The sequence below is a fragment of the Protomyctophum parallelum genome, assembly GCF_964188405.1.
Source record: "Protomyctophum parallelum genome assembly, chromosome: 1".
NCBI classification, from domain to species: Eukaryota; Metazoa; Chordata; class Actinopteri; order Myctophiformes; family Myctophidae; genus Protomyctophum; species Protomyctophum parallelum.
This window is the reverse complement of record NC_139697.1, coordinates 21,458,350-21,484,201: the sequence shown is the minus strand read 5'-3', so window position 1 is coordinate 21,484,201 and position 25,852 is coordinate 21,458,350. Positions and strand designations below refer to the sequence as shown.

Genomic DNA, 25,852 nt, shown 5'->3' with positions numbered 1-25,852 from the left:
GGCTCTGATTCGTGCAATATTTCTAAGGTGAAAAAAGGCAATCTTGGTAACATGATTAATGTGTGAATTAAAATTCAATTCGGAATCAATAATAACCCCCAGGTTCTTTACTGTACTGTTACTGTCTACAGTCAGGTTGCCAAGTCTGCTTAATATTGATTCTTTCTGCTCACTAGAGCCGATTATGAGAACTTCTGTCTTGTCCTCATTTAGCTTGAGAAAGTTCTCACTCATCCAACATTTGATGCTAGACAGACAGGTAAGCAGCGGGTCTAAAGCACAGGGATCATCTGGAGCCACAGATAGATATAATTGGGTATCATCAGCATAGAAATGAAAATTGACTCCGTGATTGGCAATGAGTTCGCCCAGTGGCAGTATGTACAAGGAGAAAAGCAGAGGGCCAAGAATCGAGCCCTGTGGAATACCAGAACTGATGTGGTATGGCATAGCCGAGTGGGGCATGTAATGTATCTCCAACTTCCATCGTTACCGATAGGATACCGGTGCTCTACAGCCGGTCACCGGTCTAGTAGCTATTTGAAATAGGGCTTACCTGTCACGGTTCGTGACGTGTTATGTTTAACCTGTGTACCTTTTATTTTGTAGTATTGTTTTGTGCCCTCCTGTCTGCCCCTGTAGTTCTGTACCTGCCTTGTCTAACCTGTATTGTGATTAGTCTTTGTTTTCCACCTGTGTCCTCTTAGTCCCCCAGCCAATCACCTGTGTCCTCTTAGTCCCCCAGCCAATCCCTGTCTTGATTTTGAGTTTTGTGTCACCTGTGCCTAGTTAGTCTGTGTCTATTTATACTCCCCTGTTTGTTCTTTTCCCTTGCTAGTTCGTCACTTGATGTCAGTAGTGTTCAGCTCCTCATGTATCCATGATTTAACTCCTAGTGTATTCCTGATATATGTAGGCCTACTCCAAGTTCCTTGTATTCCTTGTGTTGTTTTTTTGGAATAAAACCCTTGCATTGAAGCTCATCTGCTTGCGCCTATCTGTCTGCAATTGGGTCCTAAACGCTCCTGCCTTTGCACTGTGACATTACCGGTAAGTGGTTAATGTTTTTGATTGAATATTTTATTGACATTTTGTAAGTACAGCAGTGCAACAGCGTCAAATGGACGAGACAGTATTGAAAAGCCAAGGGCTTGTTTCCATTTGTGGACAAATAAATACAGTACTCGAGTAAATGTACTTCATTATCCTGCAATTGTGTTGGCAACACAATTGCATGTTCTCTCCTGGTACAAGACCCAATATATACCTGCGTGCACTGCTGACTGCATGTGACTCAGTGACTGTCACCACAACTGAGTGTACATGGGTCCATATGGACCAGACGTCAGCATGTCTGCCTTGATTTACTGTGGTAATCAGTGAAGAAAGATTGCTGTGCACCTCTCATTTGCATCCAGAACACGCCCTGCTTATTCGGAGACTTTTACGGTGCTGCGCTTCACCTCCCTTGGATGGGTGTTGGAGGTGGTGCCCACCACAGTTGGTTTGGCCTGCCCAAATCCATATATTTCTTTGCTGCTTTATTAAGCAACAAATTCAATTGTGCTGTTGTGTTCACCTGGCACCTCTGCGGAGAAATGTCTTTAACCTTCAGTAATGGAAGCTGGTAATGGAAGTGTGCAAGCAGCAAAGGAGAATGTCGGCCATGCAGCCTTAGATTGAAATTCTTTATTATTTTTCTTCGCCTTTTCATTGTGTAAAAAAAAAAAGAAGATGTATGTGCTTCAAATAGAAAAAGCTTGACACCTGTATTCACACGTTGGGCTCAGATCATCATCAATCTTCCTCACTGTGATTGGAGAGAATTGTGGTACATTTGGAGGAGGGCAAAGGCAATACATCTATCTTCAACAATGAGTCATAGGTCCCCGGATACTGTGATTATTCACAAATGGAAAATGCACATGACTACCCATAGTAAACAGTATCAACGTTGTCTGTGGACGAGATAAGGTTTAGTCAATATTTTGGTAGGATGTACTCAGAAAGCAAGTGGGAAACTATAAATCATTGTTATTCAAATTAGGAGCAGAAGATAAATTAACCTTCAGCCCTCACAAATTACTCACACCAAAACAGCAGACATATTTTTTACCAGCTGCGAGTGGAATAGTAAGAGAGTGGCGACACGCAAAGCGGGTGCCTATGGGCTATAGTTCCAAACATTAGAACCCCCACCCCCCATGCTATTCATTTCAGTTGAAGTTGCGTTTCAAAGCACCCGGAAGAATCCTCTACTTCTGCACCAAATTTTGGTTGGCAAATGCATTCAATGCTAAACCCCAGCTGCTGCTGCAGGGTTTCCTCGTCATAATTCCACGGGTCCGCCTGCAGTTCACGCTCTAACCACTAGGGCTGAGTGCTTCAACAGTGGAGAGCCTCCCTGGGGGCTTTACTCTGCTCAGAGGAGAGTAGCGACACGCTTTGATCTCGCCGCAAAGTGGGTGCCTATATGGGCTATAGTTCCAAATATTGCTCCATATGGCTGGAACTATCCCATTGAGATAGAATGAGCACTTCCGCATTCCATTGTTACAATGGGAGTCAACGCTAGTGTCGCCACTCTCTTACTATATTACTCTGACTGCTCTGGTCCTGTAGTCCAGCTGGATTTCTCATTGGGTGATGTATGTGCGCATCGCAAATATGCCCGGGCGGAAACGAACGACTTAGAGAATTTTGGTTTCTACCTAAACTCCCGCAGATGATAATAATGGTAATTAATTTATTTAATCAATTTGGGCTTGTTTAAATTATTAGGTGCAGCATAGGTGGGTGAAGATTATTACTACACTCTTAACACACACACACACACACACACACACACACACACACACACACACACACACACACACACACACACACACACACACACACACACACACACACACATTCTCTACAGACCTACCGCTACTACCGCTAAATGGCTACTGCCTCTTAAGTGGGTTTCGCTCAATTTGGAATCTGTACCAGTCAACATCTACATCACATTCATGGAGCTGTTGGAGGCATGTCAGCATATTTCAGTCAAGTGGCATCAGCAGCCAGACAAGACATTGAAGTGCAGCCCCACTGAGTCCAGTCTATATCTGTCATACACACATCTACTCCAGGGTGAGAGGGTGAGAGGAGACATAAGAGGCCCCTCTTTGGCCTGCCGAGGCTGAAAATATAGTACGATGGGGAAAATATAATGCCATGATGGAAAAAGGAAGCAGCCTGGCCACCAGAACCACCAAAACCACGAGACATTTGGTTTAGGGTAATTTACTCATTAACACAGATCAACAGTTGGCAGCCAATATGTAGAGACATGCAGTGCACATTCAACTTGTCATTCCTGTAACCACAGATTTGTTGAAAAATATATGTCTGTCTAAGAGCTTGGAATCAGTGGAACCAAGAATCTCCTTTTCTAAAACCAAAATCATCAGCTTGAGCTTTTCCTTTGACATCAGATTAAATACCGCATACACGTACACATGTTGTGGAGTAATAGAACTGACACACAAGCTGATTCAGCTTTCATTTCTGCCTTTGTATAGCTGCTAGCAACTAAGAAGATGAATAAATAAATCATCCATATCATTGAAAGATCACTGTGCTTTCACAGTCAAAGTCACCTTTGATCTGCCACAGAACAGCTTCAGGGTCTCTTAATGGCCCGAGAGATATCTTTAAATTCCTGTTCCTGGCTTTGAAAGGGAGCTTTCACGTCCAAAATCTGTCTTTATTTTTGCAATTGAAGACTAGTGTGGAAAAAGTCTTGCTCGTTTTTGCTCAGAACTCCTCAAGAGAATTAAGAACAGCTTAAGAGGAAGAAAAAAGTTTGTATTTCATGTACTGGATACTAGTGGTTACGTGAAAAGAGTTCAACAACAAATTAAGAGATGGAGTTGGTACAATATGTACTGTAATTGGTTCCACCCTGTGGCTGTTTACAGCCTCGTCCTACTAAAACTAGTAAGGTCAAACTGGAGGTCACACTGTTCATCTGTGAAGGAACAAAGATACAGAAGCTACAATGTGCAACTCCAGCTTATTCATATAACAGGATATAAAGAGCTTTATTGGTCTGACTGAAAAACGCTATTTAATAGTCCATCATATTATTTTTTTCAGTGAAAAGAAATCAAAGGTGTGGTCGCACAACTCGGACTGGAGTCACACTCAAGACGTTGACGACTTCAGACATGATTGGATTAAATTAAATGGCTTAATTTAATTCAATCAAGTCTTGTTTTTTCTCTTTCGCTCTCTCTGCCCTTCTTGCTTTCTCTGTCTTAACAGACAGAGAAAAGAGTAGTGACAGATAAAAAAATAAAGACAAATCTTAAAATGTAAAGATACTGTATAAAACAGAACCTTCATGTGAACAGTAATGGTACTTTATATCATTGCATTGTGGATTCATCCATTTATTTATGTAATGGTGCTCACTGTATTTCCCAGACATTATGTTAGTGGAAAAACAAAATTGTAAACTGCATGGATTACTGCATCTTCTAATATTAAAAAACACCACTTTTCCAATTTACACTAACTATTATTAGTAGCATATACAATATGACCCCAAGTTAAAGTTCAGGACTTATTAGTTGGGACTTGACATGGGACTTCAAGACTTGAGACTTGGTTGTGACTTGTAAACCATGATTTTAGTCCCACCTTTTTAGCCTACTTGAAGAAACTACACCATAAGCTAATTAGAATCAGCTAGGTACACACTCTGCCTCGCCTAATACAACCTCCAATAATGAAGAAATGAACAGAAGAATCACCAATGGATTACACACAGTCGCCTGAGATGGCTAGGACATGTGCTGAGGATGGAGCAGGAGTCAGGACCACATCACAAAGGAGGCCTTAAGATGACGGACACCTCACCACCAGACGAAAGAAAACCTATCCTCACTTCATGGTTGATTTTTTTTCTTTTGGCTGTTATGTGCTGATCTACCACCAGGAGGCGTCAGAGCTTCTCCCCTTCACCTGCAATAAGTATGAGACAGTAGGCCTACTTTACCTTTTGCTCCCTCTCAGGATGAAAGTTGCGAACCACAAACCCCCCTGAACCAGCACAGTTAAACATTTTACCAGTGGTGGGAAAAGTAGGCCAACTCAAATGTTTTACTTAAGTAAAAGTATTTATATGGAAATATCATGACCAATGGCATTGCAATGAACATCAATGATGACGTTTAGGTGAAAAGAAATCATAAAAAAAAAAAAGAATAATAATAATTAAAATATGTTGTAGTATTGCAACGCTGGGTGTTACAGTAAATGCATTTAGTTACTTTCCACCACTGCATTTGCACTGAGCTCCTGCATAAAATCCACAACATAACATTCAATAATCAATGTGTTTCAATATGAAAGTATGTTCATTTCATGGTGACCGAGGGCTAAATTAATTTGTTTAATGTGGTGAGACTAATGCAATAGTGAGAGCAGGATCAGTTCACCCAGCTTAGAGTCCAAATCGTTAAGAATCGGTACTAAGACCAAACATGTTCCAAGCCAGAGCTTTATTATAATTGAAAATTAACCACGCACTGCTGCATATACTTGCAATATTTGTTATGGCTTTTGAGAATTCATATGAACCACAATAAAGTTGGACAAGACAGATGGATTGGATGCACTTTTCCTGTAATTAAACTCAAATTGAACGTTTAGTATGATATTAGGAGCCAGGGTTCATTCATGGCATTCTGGGCATTTGGGAGAGAAATGCTAAAATACCCATGTTGGTTTCAGTGGCTTATACGGATTATAAATCACACATGTTTTCTTTTCACGCAGGGCTCCGCTTTCAGTAGTCCAATCATGCCCTCTCTTCCTTTTTCCCATGTCTGGTACGATATGGTCCAAAGTGACCTCTGAACCTTTCTCACAGAGCGAGGCTTTGTTTCCACTTTGCTATTTATCACCATAGAGATGTTACCGGTGCAGACTCATGCATTAATATCATGACTGGTATGTGGTATATGGACATTTGGTGTCGTATCATGTGCCCTGCAGCAAGGTTATTAATTATAGTTGCTAAAACTAAAATAAAAAACTAAAATAAAAATAAAACAACAAACACTACATAAGCTGGTTTCACTAATTAGATGAACCCCCACCCCGGCCCCTCCCCCCTGCAGGCCCACTGGGTATTACAGTAATTGGTTAAATCAGCTTGTGTGTGTGTGTTTGGAGTTATAGTGTAGAAAGTTTACCTTAGGTGACCTTACTGTATGCTCTCAGGTCCTCATTTAGAAAGGCCACTTCCACCCAAGACCATCTTTGTCTCATAATGGACCAGTTGAATGATTGATGTCAGTCCTAACTTGCTTTCGAGATGCTGGGCCCACACTGTTATCACAACATCCCCTCTCATACTGCTTTCTAATGGATGATTTAGCTTTAGCTTTTGGGCTCCTAATACAGGCTGCATGCCTAGCCAGACCTAACTTCCTATTTATAGCTGATAGCAGTTTCCTGTCTTATGCCTCTTACATGTCTTCCATAAATATTTATTGCTTCAAAACTCTCAGTGCTACTGCTACATTACGCTATTATGGGAAATCGGTTTTAGGACTGGGCAGCCACCCTAAAGTCATGTTGCAGGCTTCATCGCTTTCCTCTTCAATATTCGTTCAATATTTTGAATGATGTGTCCTATGATGCAAAATCATAATATATTTTAATAGTGCGTGTGCATTACATGTATTCATGCAGGTGTGTGTGTGCAGGTGCGTATGTATTACGACATGGGTGGGTAACTTTGACAATGGAGAGGGTCACTATATTTCCAGACTCACTCCAGAGGGCCACATTGCATGTTACTGTTGTAGCAAAAATAGCCATTCTACAAGTTCAAAACGCGTCACAGTGCGACATGTTTTGAGCAGCTATTTTTGTTATATTTGAATTGAAATCCTGAATATTTTTTTGCTATTATGAATTGGAATCCTGAAAAGTAACCCCTTTATTTAATTTCAAATGCATTCAGTTATAGTTTTGTTAACTTTATGAACTAAATGCAAATACATTGGAATTTGGACATAAAAAAAGACAATATTTTAATACTAGTCATTACGGTACTAATATAGACGGGTCATATTTGCATGTTTGAAATTGTAAAAGCTGAAATCAATATATTATTAGTATTCTGATATTAACCTGCAGGCTGCGTTAAGTGTGTACAGTATGTGTTTAAATTATGCCATATTATATTCCCTAAATACTGTAGGTGTATGATTTGGTTTCATGGCCATTGTGTGATCGTTTTCCTGCTGAATCAAATCTGCAGTGGAACGATCAAGATCGGTTCAAATGCCTGATAAGGAGGTAAATAATCATGTAATAGATCAGCAATGAAAATATTTGGAAGTGAAGTGAATGTGACGGAGAAAGTGAAGTTTTTTTTTTTACAGACAGTTGATCGGCTAAGTTGAACGCTGCCTTGAAGGTTATTGAACAAGGTGGGGAATCAAACAAGAGTATAAGAATTCCACACATTAGTCTAGAATAGATGCTAGCGTATTGCACAGCAATTAGTACAAGAAATAGCCCAATGTTTGGATTTATTTATTTGTTTATTTATTATTACCAAAAGTGATTAGGCCTATGATACAGGACACAGTATAAAACATACTACAATAAAAGACATGATATCATATCAAAATACACAATACAAACATTAGTGCAAAAGTAACAAACTTCATCAACAGAATAGTAAAAAAAAAAAAAAAAAAAGCTTAATCTTAAAAATACTGTATAATATATACTGTAGTTGCCATTGTAATACAAATGCATGTGCCATTAAAAATCCTCTTGGCAAAATACCAACATTCACATTTATCTGAATGGATGACCATTGTCTGTGCGTCACATTATGAAAACTGTGCAAGTATCTAGTTTTGGATGTCCATTCAATACTGCAGCATATGAAACAAAATGCCTACTTCAGTAATGTACAGTTTCATTATATGTTTGTCCAAGTCAAAAGTCCTGAGACCAAGGACCATATGAGCCACATGTCTAAGCCTGCAAGACAGTGAAATGTTTCCTTGTATTTCTGTTCCTTCTGAGCCGACGACGGTGCCTTCCTGGGCTTTGGTGCTTTTTCCTTCCTGAGAAGAAGAAAAAGGAAATAATGCACTCGTTAGTGTGCTAGCTCTAATTCGTATTTTTGTTGTTCTGCTGATTGCCACATTTCAAATCAGTTTATAGTCATTTGACTGTACAGAAATGTAGGAATTTGTTTTCCTTTCGGTTATAACATTAGGTTATTATTTGCTTTGCTGCTAATAAATGGTCCTAAATTGTCCCTTTAAAACCATAATGTTGGCAGCTATAAAACCACATGTTCTACAGTTAATGTTGAAATGCAGGTGTGATTATGTATTATGCTTGGTTTTCTAAATGCAAATCCTCAACCTTGGGGGGTTGAATAGTCTTCATCAAACTATTAAGGTCTACTTTGAGAATTGTCATTGTGCTTGCATCATTGTGCTTGGAATGTACTGTAATTCTGCAAACTGTTACAATACATACTTCAATCTTTTCTATACTAAATGTGTGCCAATTGTGACATGAACCTAAGCAGAGAGAGAGACACATGGGGGGTTTGTGTGGTTGATTCTGAATACATTCCCTATCCAATACCTGCACAGACGTCCGTGCAGCTCTGCCTCGAGACGAAGTTGTTGCTGCTTCCACCGCAGCCAGAGTACAGGAACTCCTCACACATCTTTGTGACAGTGTTGTAGTAATACCGCGGAATGGACGCCGCGCATCTCCCTTTATCCACAGGCTCCAGGCAGATCACAGGGACAGCTGTAGATAAACAAACATCGCATAACAAAACAAAAAGAATTTAATTCATAAAAAGGGTATCAATTCAATTCACGAGAGGCTTACAGTATCAGAGTAAACAAGCTGACGTTTTTCAGACAACTCTGTCTGGAAGACAACTGTGTTATTTATTTTACAAGAAACAGAAAATAGCCCATGGTTCTTGGTTGCTATTATTTAGGTGCAGCGGGGAACGTTGCAACAACTTTCATCCTACGCTGGATTTTATCACTTCCTTCAAGCATTGTGCATCCTGCCACTGGCTTACCAGTATTATCCTATTTCCTCACTACATAAGAGTCTGAGTATTTAGCATCAGAATCAAGTATTATGTACAACAGGTATATACTGTATAACAAATATGAGGAAATATTGAGACTTCATACCAGGAATAACATATCTGTGTTTTTACTATGCTTTGCTTGCAACAGTGCATCCCAAACATGCAAATACACGGCCGTTATTAAAAATAGAGTAGGCCTACTCACTTTTGTGTGGGCTGCAGTACTCCTTGCAGGAGGTGATGTCTGAGAAGCGGTTGGAATTGCCCTGGCAGCCGCCATAGTCAAATGACTCACACTGCATTGTGGTCATGTTGAAGAAGTATCTCGGGTGAAGGGCCCGGCAGGGACCTTCCTCCTTTGGGAACCTGCAGATCTGCGGAATTTCTATAGGGACAAAGGAAAGAAAACTCTTTGAGGAATGCTTTGGAGTTGGAGACCTCAGATGAAATATTCTTGAAGTTGTGATTTCTGCATGCATGTGCGGATTATAGCCTGATTGCATTCAACATTGATTTTTCAATCAATCAATCAAAATCAATTTAAATCAAAAACTTGATTTATACTAAATGCATTATTATGGTAGTCACTTGCAGTGTGGACATTATTAATAGATGCAAAAACACTGAATGCAGGAATTAAGAACAAAGCCCCTATCAATCAACAATTCAACATACGAAAGCCCCGGCCCAATCAATATTATATCATCCAGAAATTAGCTATGGATCCCAAAAGAGAAAAGCATAGTTAATGGCCAAATGCAATACTTACTTGGTATTCTAAAGCATGATTTTTGGCACTGCTGGTAACCTTTAAAGTTATTGGCGTTCCCCTGGCACCCTCCATAGTAAAACTCTTCGCATTTCTGAGTGATAGTGTTGTAATAATAGCGCTCTATCTGTCCTCTGCAGGGTCCCTCGTCCACTTGAAGCAGGCACTCCCCTAAAAGTAGAGAGAAGTAAAGTTAGATGACAAGTGATACCAAGTTTTCCACACACCACCAGGGATTACAATGTGTACATCCGGGTTGCTTCGTATCAGAATAAAAAAAGTAAATGATCCGTGGTGTTTATACCTGTCGATGTTTTACGTGAGAAAACACTGTTTAACGCCGATGGTTTAAGTGCGAAAACACTGTGGAACGCGGAGAAGAATGCAAGAACCGCAAATGCGTAAAGCTCCATTTTAAAGGGTTTGTTGTTCGTTGTTCTAACTCCAGAATGTATGCTCCACTCCGACCATATCCGACCACTTTTATAGTTGAGTGGAGTTTTCCCAGAGGGGGAACATGAGGGGCGGGATGACTCATTTCCATATTATTCTCATGGATTGGAGTGACATAATTGCACCACACTCGTTACGTACTATACTTACTTTAGCAGTAGTAGTAATATTGAATTAAATCATATGTTCAGATTAAATGGGTGTGGGAATGGCCGGCATGATGAGCGCTAAAAGCATTTAGTAATTCTAGTGTCAACTATAACGGCCGGCGAGGCGAGCTGCCTGCCCTACACCAAAGCGCGTGTGCGCGTAATTTTGAAATAGGACTGGATCTAAAAGTGCGTGTGTGCGAATACGCGCACACGCGCTTTGAAAGTGTAGGCCGAGAAGCCCGGTTTAGCTCTGCCGTCTGGTCTGCAGGCTTTGAAACTAATAAGTGTCTAGTCGGCTACAAAGTTTGAGCATTATAAAGTTCAAAGCAGACTATAGTCTGTCACACACTGACACCACACCATAGGATCACACTGGGAAACATCAGTCGACGTATCCGACGATAATATTGATAATGATCGATATGTGATCATTGTGAATGATGACAGGCATGTTGATGATGATGATGAAGATGATGAAGACTAAAACAATGTAAACGATCGATGTATCATAATATAGTCATAGACCTCAGTCATTGGATCACAAGACGGTCTGTCATGACCAATAGCCTATACCAGAGCTGTAGTCCCTTACAAGATTCTTGCAGCAATATTATGTCTCACTGCCAAATAGCTTGAAGCGAAGATGATGAATGAAACTTCTCAGTTTTAGTAGTACTTTCTATGCAATACAAAATATTGATTGGTCTCCAAGGGAATGACACTGTTGTTAAACATAAATATAGTAGGCCTATTATAGGCCTACAGCCAGTTTGTCTGTCTCACTATGGCATGTCCTTGTGTCCATATGCCAAGTTCCTCTCGTCTGTCTGTCTGCCTGTCTGCCTGTCTGCCTGCCTGCCTGTCTGTCGCTCATTCCCTAGGTCCCCACCTCCCTCCCCCCTCTCTATCTCTCTCTTTCTCTCTCACTCTCTCGCAGGCATGCACACACACTGACACACACACACACACACACACACACACACACACACACACACACACACACACACACACACCACCATCACCATGACAGCCTATATACAACCTCAATATACTCAACTCTCTCTATTGACGAATTGCAATTCATTTACAAACAGTAAATGAAAAACTCGGCACACAAATAAATATTTCATTATTCACAAATAAGACCTAATTATTTGTAAGATTGCTTTGCTTCATCTGATGAAATGAATTGAATCCTGCTGTGGTTGTCATTAACCTACATGACAGACAGGTTGAGGCTAATACAGATAAGCCGTCTTATCAAATAGACCCGAATTAAATGGTATGTCACCGGCCCTTGACCCAAATCTGAATAAGAAATACAGTCCATGATCCTCAGTCCATATAGTCTGGGATACTGGTTCCCAACCACTGGGGTCAGGACCCAATTGTTTGGGACCCCACTCCCCCGCCCTCCCTACATTTTGTTTTTACTTATTATTTAAAAAATAAAAAATAAAAAATAAATCCCAAAAAAGCAAAAACTTTCATGAATTATAACAAACAAAATTCAATAAATATTTTTCAGTAATTTCATGAAGAAATCAAAGAAATTCCATAAATTTGAAAACAAATGTTTAAGAAGTAGTGAAATGGACAATCATTAAGCTCACAACGTGTCACTTCGCACGACGTTGTGAGCTTGAAGATCTGCTATTTTCACTAGTTTGTGTCGTGGGCTAACATTTTTGGGAACCACTGGCCTTGGAATCTTGATTTAGTCCACAAAATACAGACAATAGAAATAAAAGTGCATTGTCTCCAAATAACTTGTATGTACGAAAACAGACACCTAAGTGATTCCTTCTCCTTTCTAAATAAGCGCATGCAGGCTTCAACTGGTTGTGGGATCACATAAAGGATCTTGTTTTAATCAGATTAGCGGATTAGGATAGGATTGTTTATGGAGATTACTTTATAACCCAGATTGAGTGAGAGGAGAAGGTTCTCTCACAGTTTCTGCAGGGGAAGAGGACAGCTGCTTTTAAGAGTCCGTAAGTGCACTTCTTTTCAATTAATAATACAATCAATAGCGGTCTTTAAATGAATGAACAGTTGGGTAATATTAGCTATGGTAGAGATTTATTACACAGCCTATGGAGTCAGTGACAGTGAGTATTATGAGTTTAACCATATGGACCTTTAAACGTTAAATGATGTGAACGAAAATACAAAATGTCATGCAAAGGTGACCGTGATATTGTTTCCTTGTTACAGAGAATGGGGGGAGGAATCATCGATGTAGAGCATCTAACAGACGTGGACAAATGGACGATGGAGTGTGTGCAAAAGAGAATAGAAGTCAAGCTAGCGAGGCGGAAGGTAAGTGATTGGTTCTATTTAGCGATGAATACAGTCCTTTGCTTTTGTTGAAGATACCTGGCATCAATTGCTCAGAAATAAGCCGCTGACTAAGACTATATTTAAACTCTACAAGTTGACTACCACTTCTACTTGACTATTAGCTATAGCAGGGGTCGGCGACCTTTTTGACATGAGTGCCATGTTTTTTTTATTCTCTTGGTAGTGAGTGTGCTAATTTAACATTAAGATTAATTACGACACACACACACACACACACACACACACACACACACACACACACACACACACACACACACACACACACACACACACACACACACACACACATACAGAACAGCACCACTCAGTTCAGATGGGTCAGATTTTTCGTCTCCTTTTGAATTGTGTTATTTCACATCAGGATGTATTATCATTCTCAGACTCCCTCCCCAGTCAGAGTTTGAATGAATGTAGAATGATGTGCAGGGTGTAATCTGCATACAGGGGGACTTAAATTAATTGACTACCCGTGAGCTATAGCACACATTCAAATACTCTTGTGTTAATTTAACTCAGAAGAGCGTGAGAGTGCTATTTGTGCTCTCTAATTAGTTACACTTCCATCTGGTTCCATTTGTACACAGTTATAGGAATTTAATGTGTGGCCTGTTTCATGGTGTAATTGCACAGGTCTAATGTGGTGGCACTATAATATACGCCAATGTGAAAAGGGTGCCATTTCTTCTTACACCTTTGATGGCTTTTTGTTTCAAAAATGTGCTTTGCAAAAATCCACCTGTTGGTGGCGCATAACAAGCCAATGTGAAAAGGCTGGGAATTATTCCTCAGCCTAGTAGAAAAGTGTGTCAAAATGTACACGTAAATTGCATGCTGCGTTCATGATTTAGAAGCCAATGTTAGCCAATTAGGATGGAATATGAAATATCAGACAAATCTGTCTTGAGCACATGACTATAGCCTAGGACAGAATCTGGAGGAGTAATATAAAAAATGTGTACCTCCTGGTGGCGCTATGAAAGGCAGATGTGAAAAATGCAGGTCAAAGGTTTTTCCTTGTCCGCACGCAGACACAGACGTAGTGCAAAACACACGGCCTCGCCATGCCTTCGGCTGGTGGAGACAATTACATACAACAACAATAATAATAATAAGTCAATCTCTGCCTCTTCACTTGCAGGTATCTGAAGGCTGTCAAGAGATAATGGCATGGGTTGTGAGTCTTGAGGCAGAGGACAGCATGTTGAAAGGAGTCAATGAAGAAACGAATCCCTTCAAGGAGATAAAGGGTGGCTGTGTCATCTGCTAATCTGGACCTGATACAGGTCAATCTCCAAGGTCAATCTCCCTGGAGACATACAACGGATGATCCTTTCGCAGACTGTAGAAGAAGAGTAGAAGACTAGTTTTAGTACATGATACTAAGACAATTATGAAAATGTATATATACATTTTGATGAGCTCCCGTGTAAATGATCCGTCCTCTTCAGGCCACGTTTGTGGCCTTGTGATATTCTTTTAAAATGTGGAATAAATGTGAGTTGCTGTTCAAGGGCAGATCATTGTCGTGAACTTTGCTATGTGTGACATACACGGTGCTTCCGTCTCGTGGGATCTGCATCTGCAGTCTGAGTGAAATGGGTCCCTTGTCTGTTGTTTAAACACAGAATCAAGCCACTGCCATTAAATGTGTTGTGATGACAGAGGGCGCGTTCGGAAATAGCGCACTGAGCGCACCGTGCAACGCAAACTAATAGGCGAGTGAGCTCCCGGTGCGCATTATTCCGAACGCACCCAGGACGGCAAAACAGATCAGTCTTAAAATAGGTAATGTGGGGAAGAATTGTTTTATTTATTTAAAGGTATATTCAGTGATTTTACTCAAAAAACCTTAGGTTTCGTTTTTGGCTGTGGGACCCAGCCTTTCGTCCAATCAGGATAGAGAGTCAAAAACGAAACCTAAGGTTTTTTGACCCCCAGGGGTTAACTGAGGACAGGGAGAAACTCCTTATATGGCCAGCACACTCTATAGTAGGGAGGATTATCACAACAAAACAAAAAAATAAGTGATATTTGAATTAAGTGAAATCACTGAATATACCTTTAAAATGAGCATATTCCACAATGTAATGTTACAAAGTTAAAAGTTCTGCATTCAAAATAAGTACATTACTTATTAATACTTACAGCATAAAGTAAATGTAAGTGCAGAATGGGCCCTTTTACATTGTTGGAAATTGTAATGTGTTCACTTTTAATGTACACTTACATTTTCCAGTTGGTAAAGGTGGTGCTTTACTATAGTTTAACATATAGTAATATTTCATAATTGATCATAAAAGTATGTTTGTAACACAAATAAACCTGTCAATAGTCAAACTAAAATAAAAGCCTCTAGTAGAAAGCATTATAATCACTTATGTAAAAGTACCTCAACCTGAAAGTAGCCTACCTATTTCACAAAAAAACTGAACTTAAGTAAATTGACTTAATTACTTATTAAGCTTAAGAACATATAGTTCCATATATTCCAGGTGGCCTTGCCTGACCTCCTTCCAGAACCACGCGCGCATGCGCACATCCAGCAGCAGCATGTCAACAACAATGGCTCTGTGCAGAGAAGGAGCACGGCGCTTCAACAACTTGGCAGCCAGTCGAAATAGCTTCAAATTATTGTCATTCGGTGGCGTTCGGTCGTTTTCTGAAAATGTGTCATCTAAACCCGCCTCCGCCGCCACTTCTTCCCCCCCGGAGACGACGTTGGGTGATCATTTACTCTACACACACGAGCACTTGGCGTTAAAGGAATCCCTCAGAAAGGTAATGCAAGATAGCATGGATGGATGAAGGAGGGAGTTGGAAATAATTTAACGCTCGTTGGTTTTGAGCGTGGTGTGGTTGAAAATACACGGAGACGTGTTAATTAATATGTGTGCTAGAATACAGCTCGTTTGACTTTATGTAAGCATAGGCAGCTGACCTGAAGGTTTCACGAAACAAAGTAGGTGAGGGGTCAATGCTAGCTCTGCTAGTTTTCTTCAGCTGCTCCTGTTCTGAAATGATGCTGCATGCTATCCAAGAGAGAACAGACATGTAACCAGAGGATCCAATACACACTCAGATGGAAACAAGCCAGTGCTTTCTTGGATTCAAATCCTTTTAAATTAACAGACCTTGTATTGATCTCTTCTGTACTATAGTGTACTCTCCTGGGCTTGTCTTTGCAAACTGTTAAGTAATCAATCAATCAATCAATCAATCATTTTCTTTGGACGGTCACGGACCCCATCAGCAATGTGGACCTCTATTGGGACCTATGCCACGGGTCACAGACAAAGTTAGAGAGAGAAGGATGAGGCTGGCAGAGCAGTGAGGGCACTGTCAGGCACCCAGAACTATAGAGGCAAGTAAATAATAATAATGAATTGCATTTTTGTAGCGCTTTTCCAAGTGCTCAAAGCGCTTTACAATGGTTAATTCATTCATAGTTCATACATTGGGAGGTGAAGCGGCGAACAGTCAACGCCAGCGTCCTCACTTCCCACATTCACACACCAATGGTGGCGAGCTCACACCGACCAACTCATTGGAGGCAGTGTAGGGTTCAGTGTCTTGCCCAAGGACACTTCGACATGTAGACAGGAGGAGCCGGGATTCAAACCGCCGACCCAGGGATCATTGGACGACCTGCTCTACCTCCTAAGCCACAGCCGCCCACGATGGACTCTATGGCCCCATTTACACTGGCAGCTAAACCCAGCCTGAGTCAGATCTGAGCCACATCCAGATTGGAATCTGATTTGTTTAAATGAGTCATGTGACATGTTGGACTCATTTAAACCAATCGGATTTAAATCTCGATGTGGCACAGATCTGATTCAGGCTAGATTTGTCTGCCAGTGTAAATGGGGGGCCTATGGGAGGCTTGGGAGCCAACCCAGGGCAAAGCCAGGAGGGGAAGACACAATGTACAGTGCGAGTACAGTACAATGTAGTAGGCTACAGTATCGGTACAGTGCAAGTACAGTACAGTAAGAGTACAGTACGCGTACAGTAATACATCACCACTGTGTTCAGATAGGTCTGATTTTATTATACACACAGCTAACCTGATTAAAAGTGGGCAGTGGGCACATTGTAAACCAGATTGTTCTCGCCACATCATGTAAACACTTGACCCAAATCCTTCAATTGGGTTTATTTTAATCAGATTGGAAGAAAGGTGTTCATGTAAACGCAACAAAGATGTGGGCCTTATGGCCTGTTTTTTTTTTTTTTTTAAGATCTTTTTTTGCGGCTTACGCCTTTTATTGATTTTTGAAGGGACAGACAGTAGGCTGACAGGAAACGGGAGAGAGATGGGGGGATGACATGCAGTAAAGGCCGTGTCGGGTCCGGGAGTCGAACCCGCGGCACACTGCGACTGGATTACCAGTCCGGTGCCCAGACCGTTACGCTACGGCCTGGGCCCTTATGGCCTGTTTTGATGAACTATATCCTGCACTATTCTATGACTCCTCCCTCCAATAAACGGCAATATTCTTGTACTAAGACAATAAAGTGTAAGCACACTCCATAAAGTTAGGATCAAGTACAAAGTTCAGAAAATATAAACAAAGACAACATACTTTCAAACTCCTACACAGTTATAGTTATTGAGTTATTATTAAAGGGATAAACGCATATGGGTACTTGGTGAAACCCAGTGCATCTTCTTAAATCCAGGATCAAATCAGTGACTCAGCCTGTTCATCATGCACTGTCTGCCTTTGTGTTGCCTTGGAGAAGTGCACTTAGGAGTCGACAATGTCACCCATTTTCAACCCATTTTCATGTAATTGGTCCAGACTCCTGACTAATGCTCAAGATACAATGGTACAATATTATTTTTCTTGTTTGAAATAACAAGAAAGAAATTGGTACCATAATGATCAATAGTGAGGACCCACCCTCCCCGCAGATTCTGCCAAGCCCATTCCCTTTCTTGGCTGTGGTTTTGCTAGATAGCAGGTAAGAACAGCGGGAATCTCGTTAATCCAAGCGCGGCACTAATTTGATGACGAGGTATTTGGCTACCTTAAAGGGACACTTCACCCTTGTTGCAAAAAATATATATGTTAATGACGTTTAGAAGATTTAGAACACTTTCCTTCCTCTCTTCCTCACTTAGATTTTTAAAGATGCATTTAATAAGCAAGTATTTTGTTGTTGTTGTATAAAGTACATTCCACGGCAATTTCAAAAGAGCTTTACACAAAACATTAAGCATGATTAAGGCATAAGACATTTGACACAAACAAAATGCATTATAAAAGGGCATTTAAATAGTACACTAAAAATAAGAGTGTGTGTGTGTGTGTGTATATATATATATATATATATATATATATTATACATTAAATAAATGTGTAGCCACTAGCCAGACGAACAGCAATCTCTCCACCGACCTAAGCACCTTGATGCGTTGTCTAAATGTCAATGTAGGGGTTAAAACTACTGGTGGAAACAACTGCATTGCAGAACCAAAGCGAAAAGACATTAGAGCAGTATTTCATTTTGTGATGTTGTGATGTTGATGTGATTTTTCAAAGCAATATGTGTTGATTTGTCAGCAGAGGGGTGCTTTCTCTGCTGTATTAACCCTTGGATAGGATTTAGATGTCACCAGATCGGTAGTTGGACTCAGGAGATCTCTGATTATCTGGAGTGACAACGTGAGACTAGGGGCATAGTTAAAAAAAAAAAACTGCACAGAATAGACTGCACAGCAGACATGATAGATACAAAGAAGTAAGATCTTCACAATATATAGCCTAATTCCTTTTCTATACCAAACAGAAGTGGAGATAAAATTGGACGGTTTGACTCCAGTCTTATAAGATTTACAACTGTCCTGAATTCTGTACGACAGCATTGAAAAAACATCACGTCAAGTACATTTGATGCATTGCCTGAACCTTCCCCAGTCCCCATGTCTTTTACGAGTCCATTAAACACTGATTCGATTTAGACAAACCGCACCTCAGTCATACCCGGCGACTTTTGAATTATGGGAATACAATTCACAGTAAATGGGGGTGAACAGGCAGCATTTGACCAATTTTGTATGCCATTATCAGTGTAAATATTGTTGCTAAATCACCGTAGGCGCCTTGAAGGCTTCTCTGTTTGACTTTACTGTATATTGCCTCACTGTCATCGGAGACAGAAATCTCAGAATAAACACCCCCAAGGGCCCAATTCAGGGAAGGAAACAAAGACGTTGTGTTAATAGAAGGAAACCTATGTTGTGACTAAACCCTCAAAGGATGCCAACTGGTCCAAAATAATTGACATTGGGAATAATGGGAAGGATGAATATGTGAAAAGGAAATGTATAACAATGTAAAGGGAACATGAGGGAGTAGAGTTTATTAAAATAATTCGGTGGAGAATAAAACCTGGCATACTAGTGGGGCGATAGGATATCCTTCAGCGACTGACCAAGGTCATGGGTTATAGTGTCGGTGCCATAATTGGAATATTGGAAAATGGAAATGCATATTAATAGATTTAATTTGGCAGCATTCTCATAGACTACAACAGACTAGCACAGACTACAGTACCCAACGCTCTTAAAGGACCACTTTTCAACCTATCTTCATATGATAGGTCCTCACTAATAATCATGATAAAATGGCTCAATTTCTTCCTACTCCGTTTGTGTGTCATAGGAGGGCTGCAAGAGACCCGTCCACCAGTGACTACATCTTTAGGCAGATTTCTTTTTTTAAACAAGATTTTTATTACCGTGAGAAAGATGGCTTCCATTTTTGCATTGCAACTTTTCAGGACTAGAAAGCCTGCAGTTTCTATTAGCTTGGATTCCCCATCGATGATGTCACCAGTGGACGGGTCTCAGAGAGAGAGAGAGAGTGATCCTGAGAGAGGCCTGACACAAGCTATATATATATATATTTTTTTTCTTCTTGTCTCTTTTTAGTGATATTTTCTTTTACAAGGGCATTGGTGTGACTCAGCCATGCCATGCAGGGAAAAGCAGAATGCATACGCCCTGTAGAGAGGATATTTTGTAAGACCTGGCCAACACAATGTTCTTGACCCATCTCACAACCTTTGGTGGCGTGAAGGCCTCATGATATGATACTTAAACGAACCATAATATTTGTGAAGAGACCTGTCCCCTGTGACCCTTACAGGCAGTGTTGCCAACTTAGCGGATTTGTCGCCATATTTAGCTTCTTTCCAGACCCCCCTAGCGACTTAATTAGTGAAAAGCTTCTGGCGAGAAATTTAGCTACTTTTTCTGGTGAATTGGGGATAAATCGTGTTGACAGTCGCCAGAGATAAAAACCCTCATTTTTATTAATTTTCCTTCTCAGCCTAAAAAAAAAGAAAAAAAAACTCGGCGCGTCTGGCTCAGTGGTTTCCTCGTCTCGGCTCGGTTATGTGCACATAACCGAGCCGAGTCGAGGAAGCCACTGAGCTCTGCTGTGACAGCAGAGTAATCTAGTAAGAGAGAGTAATGACACTCCCGTAGTCCCGTTGACTCACATTGTAACAATGGAATGAATGCGATCATCATCATCATGGTGTGCTGTGCTTACACCCAGAGCAAGAAAGGAGGAAGCAAAGCACTGGCAGTGGCAGCTCACTTTAGTCTGCTAGTAAAAATAAAATACACACGCAAATGCATAAAGTATTAACCTTCTAACTCCTGTATGGATCAGAACAAAATAGCGTTCTAAACGTTAGTTGAATTGAGGTATGTTTTTTTTTAATTACAATGCGTTTAAACGAGCAGCAAATTTTCCGAGTTCAGACAGCACAGAGGGCTCTGACTGAAACTAAACTAACGCTGTCGCTGGCGTGTCGAAAAACCCCTACACATTAACCACGCCCCACTGCCCCAGCGACGGATCCATGAATCAGTTAATTATATATATTCTGAAAAATAAAAGTTTCAGTGGTTTTTTTTTCTAAAAACTTTAGTTTACCTACCTACCCAGTACCCACGTCGTCCACTCACTCTACTCTACAACCTTAGCAGGCAGTCGCACAGAAGCTGGGCTGGCTACATATTTTCGTTGCTAGGGTCGTCTAAAAGTCGCTAGGGACGCTAAAAAGTCGCTAGGGGCGGCGCGCGCTACGCGCGCGCAAGGGCGCGCGCTGCGCGCGCGCATATCCCACCTCTAGCTACTTTTAGCTACTTTTCGAGGAGCCACTAGCTATTTCCGTTACTGGGGAGTTGGCAACACTGCTTACAGGTTTCTTTCTATCACGCAGTCTTTTCCAACTGACCTTACCTTAGATTCCCGCCAAAGAATTGGCAATTCATACAGAAAATAGGTTTATGGGACCAAAACATTGCTCTCTCGCTCTCTCTGAAGACAATGAATACACTAGTTCTTTCTTTCAATTATTTTATTATTATTATTATTATTATTATAATATTGATAGGCCTACAATGCTGGCTAGCCGTCTTTCTAATGTTTTGATCATTTGCGCGACAGATTTTTATGCATATACGGTAGAGTTTTAAACTAGTGTATTTAAGAAGAAGATGATCGGGTAATATAATTGTGAAAAATAATAACAAAATGATTGAAACAAAGAACTAGTGAATTGTTTGCTAGCGTGCTGCTGCTTATATGTTGACTTTTACAACTTTGTCATGAGTAATTCAACAAAACTACTTACTACTTACTTATATCTCGCAAAAATAAATTGCATTAAACAGTGCTGCCGGCGGAACAGGGCGGATATATGCCAGACACACAGCAAAGGTAACTGGAATCTGGAGTGGAACCCGCGATATCCTGTCAGGCGACATTAGCACCCTAGGCTAGGAGCCTAAATGGCTACCCCAGCCCTCTGATGCAAAAGTCTTTGCATGTGCACTAAATAATCCTTGGTGCTGTGCCATACAAACAAAGTGCTACCAAAATACAAATGTGTGAGGCGAGCAAACGTTCCTGTTAAAACAAAGTCCCCAGAACCACAGTAGAACTTTGAAGAGGCCGTCGCCTGTTGATATTGTGTAGAATATGTCCTGGTTAGATAGTAGATACAATATTATACGGATGAACTTTGACCTTGATTAGTGTCATACACGGTACACAGATTATTATTATTTTTTTTTTTTAAGATATTTTTTTGCGGCTTACGCCTTTTTATTGATTTTTGAAGGGACAGACAGTAGGCTGACAGGAAACGGGAGAGAGATGGGGGGATGACATGCAGTAAAGGCCGTGTCGGGTTCGGGAGTCGAACCCGCGGCACACTGCGACTGGATTACCAGTCCGGTGCCCAGACCGTTACGCTACGGCCTGGGCCACACAGATTATTCTTAGTGATACTTTTTAAGTGGTGCAACCACTTCCTTAAGTGACTATGTGTGTGGGTGCGGGTGGCTGCCTGCCTGGGTGCGTCTGAGCACGAAAACGGCATGGTTGTTTTTCACCACATGTGCGTAACCTAACACACACACACACACACACACACACGCACATATAAATGCTGTATATATGGTGATTTTGGGTGTGCCAGTATAGTACAGTGACAGTACAGTACAGTAGAGGGTACAGTAGAGGGACCCCCACACGGTAACTATGTAATTTCTCAACCGTTTCGGACACGGGGCGGCTCGCCGGAATCGGGCCGGCACCCTGGGTGCGTTCCTGTGGGTCTGGAACTTCCACCCCCCCCCCACCCCCACACGGAGTTGCACCACTTACTTCACACGGGTGTGATTTTTTAAATATTCATAGTTCATATTTTAATTTAGCTCAGTCGCTAGAGCTCCTGCGTTAGGACCACAAGGTCATGGTTTCGATCCCGGGCGCCGCCATCTCGGTGTATGAGTGAGTAGCACGGCTTGGGTGTGGCAAGTCGTGCTGTAGGTACTGGGAGCTGATGGTAGGTCTGGTGCTGTGCCTCAGCATTCCATCTCCCAGGGGTTTTAGCACATTGTAACTGTTGGGGACAGACTAACGTGACGATAAGCCTCTCCCGGCCTACTTGCAGTATGTTTCACAATCGCGTAGATGTAAATGTTGAGCACAGTGGTGGCCAAAGACCTGCTCCCGTGTCGACAGTTGAATCTAATGTTGAAAAGAAGGTGAAACCAGAGATTTGGATAGAGCTCTCTGACTGTATGTAAAGCTAGAATAATTATTCGTATGAATGTGGCGAGAGCTTCTAAAGCCCACCACACACCGGCTGCGTCCCGGCTGCGTCTTTCGCTCTGAAAGAATATATATTCAAAGATCAGCGCCACATTTTCACGATTTTTCAAAAATAGCAGACATACAAGCTCGTATGAGCTTGTAGATCTGCTATTTTTCAATAGCTAAAGCTTAAAACACCAAGTGGTTCCCGTTCAGAATGTGTTAAAAGGCTAAGGCCTTGGCTTGTGACCCATAGTGAATTGATTTATTTTGTGTCCACAGTCCAGGACTTCAGGGCAGTACACAGGGGGGGAAAGTCCAAACCTTTCTGTCTTGTTCATATTTCTTGGCTAGAAGAGGCGTTTTGATCTGTGTGTTTTGGAAAGAGATAATGTTCTTTTTGCAATCCTGGAAAAAACGCGTAACTCTTCCAGCACTTCCAAGCTTTGCTTGCAGTCTTTTCCTGCATAACTCTTGCAGTGCTGCCACTTCACAAATGGTAAATGGTGCATTTATACAGCGCCTTTATCCAAGGCGCTTTACATAGATTGTACATTACATTCACACACGAATTCATACACCGATGGCGACGGAAACCATGCAAGGCACCAACCAGCACATCAGGAGCAATTAGGGGTTCAGTGTCTTGCTCAAGGACACTTCGACACTAACTGGGGGAGCCCGGGTTCGAACTGGCAACCTTGCGGTTACCTTCCGGCCACTCTACCCCTGAACCACCGCCGCCCATAGCTTGGTGTCAAGTTGAATATACTAAAGGCCGGTCGAGCGCTAGCGCCACGGCAGGAAAATAAATACATAATTAATTAAAAAAAGAAAAACCGAAGTCATGTATTTTGCATCACAGTACTTGGTTGAAATGTTGCGCAATAACAGTTTTATATTAACTGTAGATTGTGCAAGCGCATTAACGGTGAGGAAAGCAGCTAGCGTCCTTCGCATAATACTTAGCAATTTTTGTGTAAAATGTTGAGTCATTTGAGCTTGCGTGTGCTATGAGACATGAGTACAAAGCTGTCTCGACCTCCATGGCCATCGTCTTTGATTAGTGCAGCTGGATTTATTTTCTTGTTATTTTGATAGCTCTATTATGACTGACTCATTCAGATTCCTCTACTTGGGGAAAATGTTCGATTAATTGCTCAATTGGCCATGATTTTAAATGATTGATTTTAATTGTCTGTAGTACTTGGGATGCCATTGTACTCTGTAAAGTCTGCGAGCAGGAGTCTGGCCATTAACCAACTTTTGGCCATTAACGATGCTATTAGTGATGTCTTTATTGTGTTGTCCATTAACTATACCTCGGAACTCGAGGTAGACGAGTAGTCACTCATTACTAAAGACACTTATGTGATTTGTTTGTTACAAAGTTACACAGCACAGCGGCAATCAATTCATAACCCTACCATAAAAATATAAAATGAATCTGGCCATGTTTCTGTCCATCCATTCTTCTCAGTGGATTGACCAATCGATCTGAACTTGCGGCATGGTTATTGATCATGCCATATTAAAGAGAGTGAGGTAATCGTTTTTTTAAAAACCTTTATAAAAGTTGAGTTGTGAATTAGCATTTTTGTGAACTCTCAAAGACTGCTGTGGGTGGGAATGCCTGTGCTGAACCTGACCTTGGCTATACTGTATATGCATTATGCACACTACACTGGGAGGCAGACGGAACGATTTGTCTCACCGGGCTGGTGCAAAATTGGTGCCAAGGGCGCCTTTTGGCGTTAAAGTTGACATAAAATAGAAAATAAGTTTTTGTTTGTGGTAGTGCAAAGGTGAAATAAAATAGAAAACAAGTTTTTGTTTTTGGTAGTGCAGTGTTGAAAGACGAGTACCTTTTTAACTTTAGTCTAGTTGTAGTCATAGCTCTGGTCCATATCGTCAGAGGAACTCCTGGACCAGAGCTAGACTAGTACGATGTGTCTAGTTCTGCTCCATAGCAAACGTATTTAACCCATTTTGACCTGACTTCGAAACTTAGAAAATGTCTTCTAAATCACAGTTTTCTAAAATACCTAATGTTTCTGTATCAGTGGTGTGCAATATTTCATGTCAAGGACCCCAAAAATGTAATAGGCCGCCAACCCCTGTTATATTTGTAAAGTGTTTGTTTGTTAGCTTGTAGATCTGCTATTTTTGCACATTGCACATGATTCATAGCCCATGAACACGTTTGTGTTAGGAGTGCTATGATCTTAGTTTTTATTTTATTTTATCGTCAATCTACCGCATAGAAAAATGAACAATACCTAGTACTACAGTAGGAACTTTATTATTTTGCTGAATAGCCTAAATTGTAAAGCTATTTAAGCTACAATATGCAGGCCAGGGTGGCTTTATATGCCAGCTACAGTAGCTAGGTTGTTGACTTGGCACATTTCATAGGTGGTGGAAGGTGTTATTAGCATTTATCCTCTAAGCTGACCTTAATGTTTTATTCTATTATTCTCTTCGAATCAGCTTAAATTCCTACAAAAAATAATTGCATGTTTAGTGCATTGGTGTCTTAGCAGAATGGTCAGTCCAATAAGTGCTTCCACAGCTGTGGACGACCAGTTCCAGGAACGCATCCAGTGAGTCACAGTAACTATCGAGGCTCACTCATTTCCTTTAACCAGAGCGACGGTCCATTCATCCCAAAGCCTCCAGCTCACAGACGCCTTTTCACTCCTCGTGAAATGTTTATAATATGACGCACGTGTGCGTGTGGCGTGTGCGTGTGCGTGCGGTAGAAATGTCACCTGAGGTGGCCTTGTGATGCCTTGTCGGCAACCAGACTGCTCCATCTGATTGTTACTGTTTT

The 25,852-nt window shown here is 41.1% G+C and overlaps 2 protein-coding genes across 2 annotated transcripts in view; one reads left to right on the top strand and one right to left on the bottom strand.

Moving 5' to 3' along the window:
• Nucleotides 1-7,601: 7,601 nt before the first annotated feature.
• Nucleotides 7,602-10,370, bottom strand: tfpi2 (tissue factor pathway inhibitor 2). Its single transcript, XM_083772217.1, has 5 exons — nucleotides 10,228-10,370; nucleotides 9,924-10,094; nucleotides 9,360-9,539; nucleotides 8,683-8,853; nucleotides 7,602-8,147 (listed from the first exon to the last, which is right to left on the bottom strand). The coding sequence occupies exons 1-5, from the start codon at nucleotides 10,334-10,336 to the stop codon at nucleotides 8,056-8,058; spliced, it is 723 nt and encodes a 240-aa protein (XP_083628343.1). The 5' UTR covers nucleotides 10,337-10,370; the 3' UTR covers nucleotides 7,602-8,055.
• Nucleotides 10,371-15,430: 5,060 nt separating this feature from the next.
• The window catches only part of LOC310866711 (putative acyl-CoA dehydrogenase 6), a 35,895-nt gene continuing 25,473 nt past the window's right edge, over nucleotides 15,431-25,852 (top strand). Inside the window, exon 1 of the mRNA XM_083776422.1 lies at nucleotides 15,431-15,670. Coding sequence (XP_083632548.1) covers nucleotides 15,443-15,670 — 228 coding nt within the window. The 5' untranslated portion in view covers nucleotides 15,431-15,442. The remainder of the gene's footprint in view (nucleotides 15,671-25,852) is intronic.

Bases quoted from the DNA above. Each gene is read 5' to 3' on its own strand.
- tfpi2 (XM_083772217.1), bottom strand. From the start codon at position 10,336: ATGGAGCTTTACGCATTTGCGGTTCTTGCATTCTTCTCCGCGTTCCAC. The intron at 10,095-10,227 runs GTATAAACACCA...CTCTACTTTTAG, and splicing joins CTCACGTAAAACATCGACAG to GGGAGTGCCTGCTTCAAGTG. The intron at 8,854-9,359 runs GTGAGTAGGCCT...GTTTATCTACAG, and splicing joins GTACTGCAGCCCACACAAAA to CTGTCCCTGTGATCTGCCTG.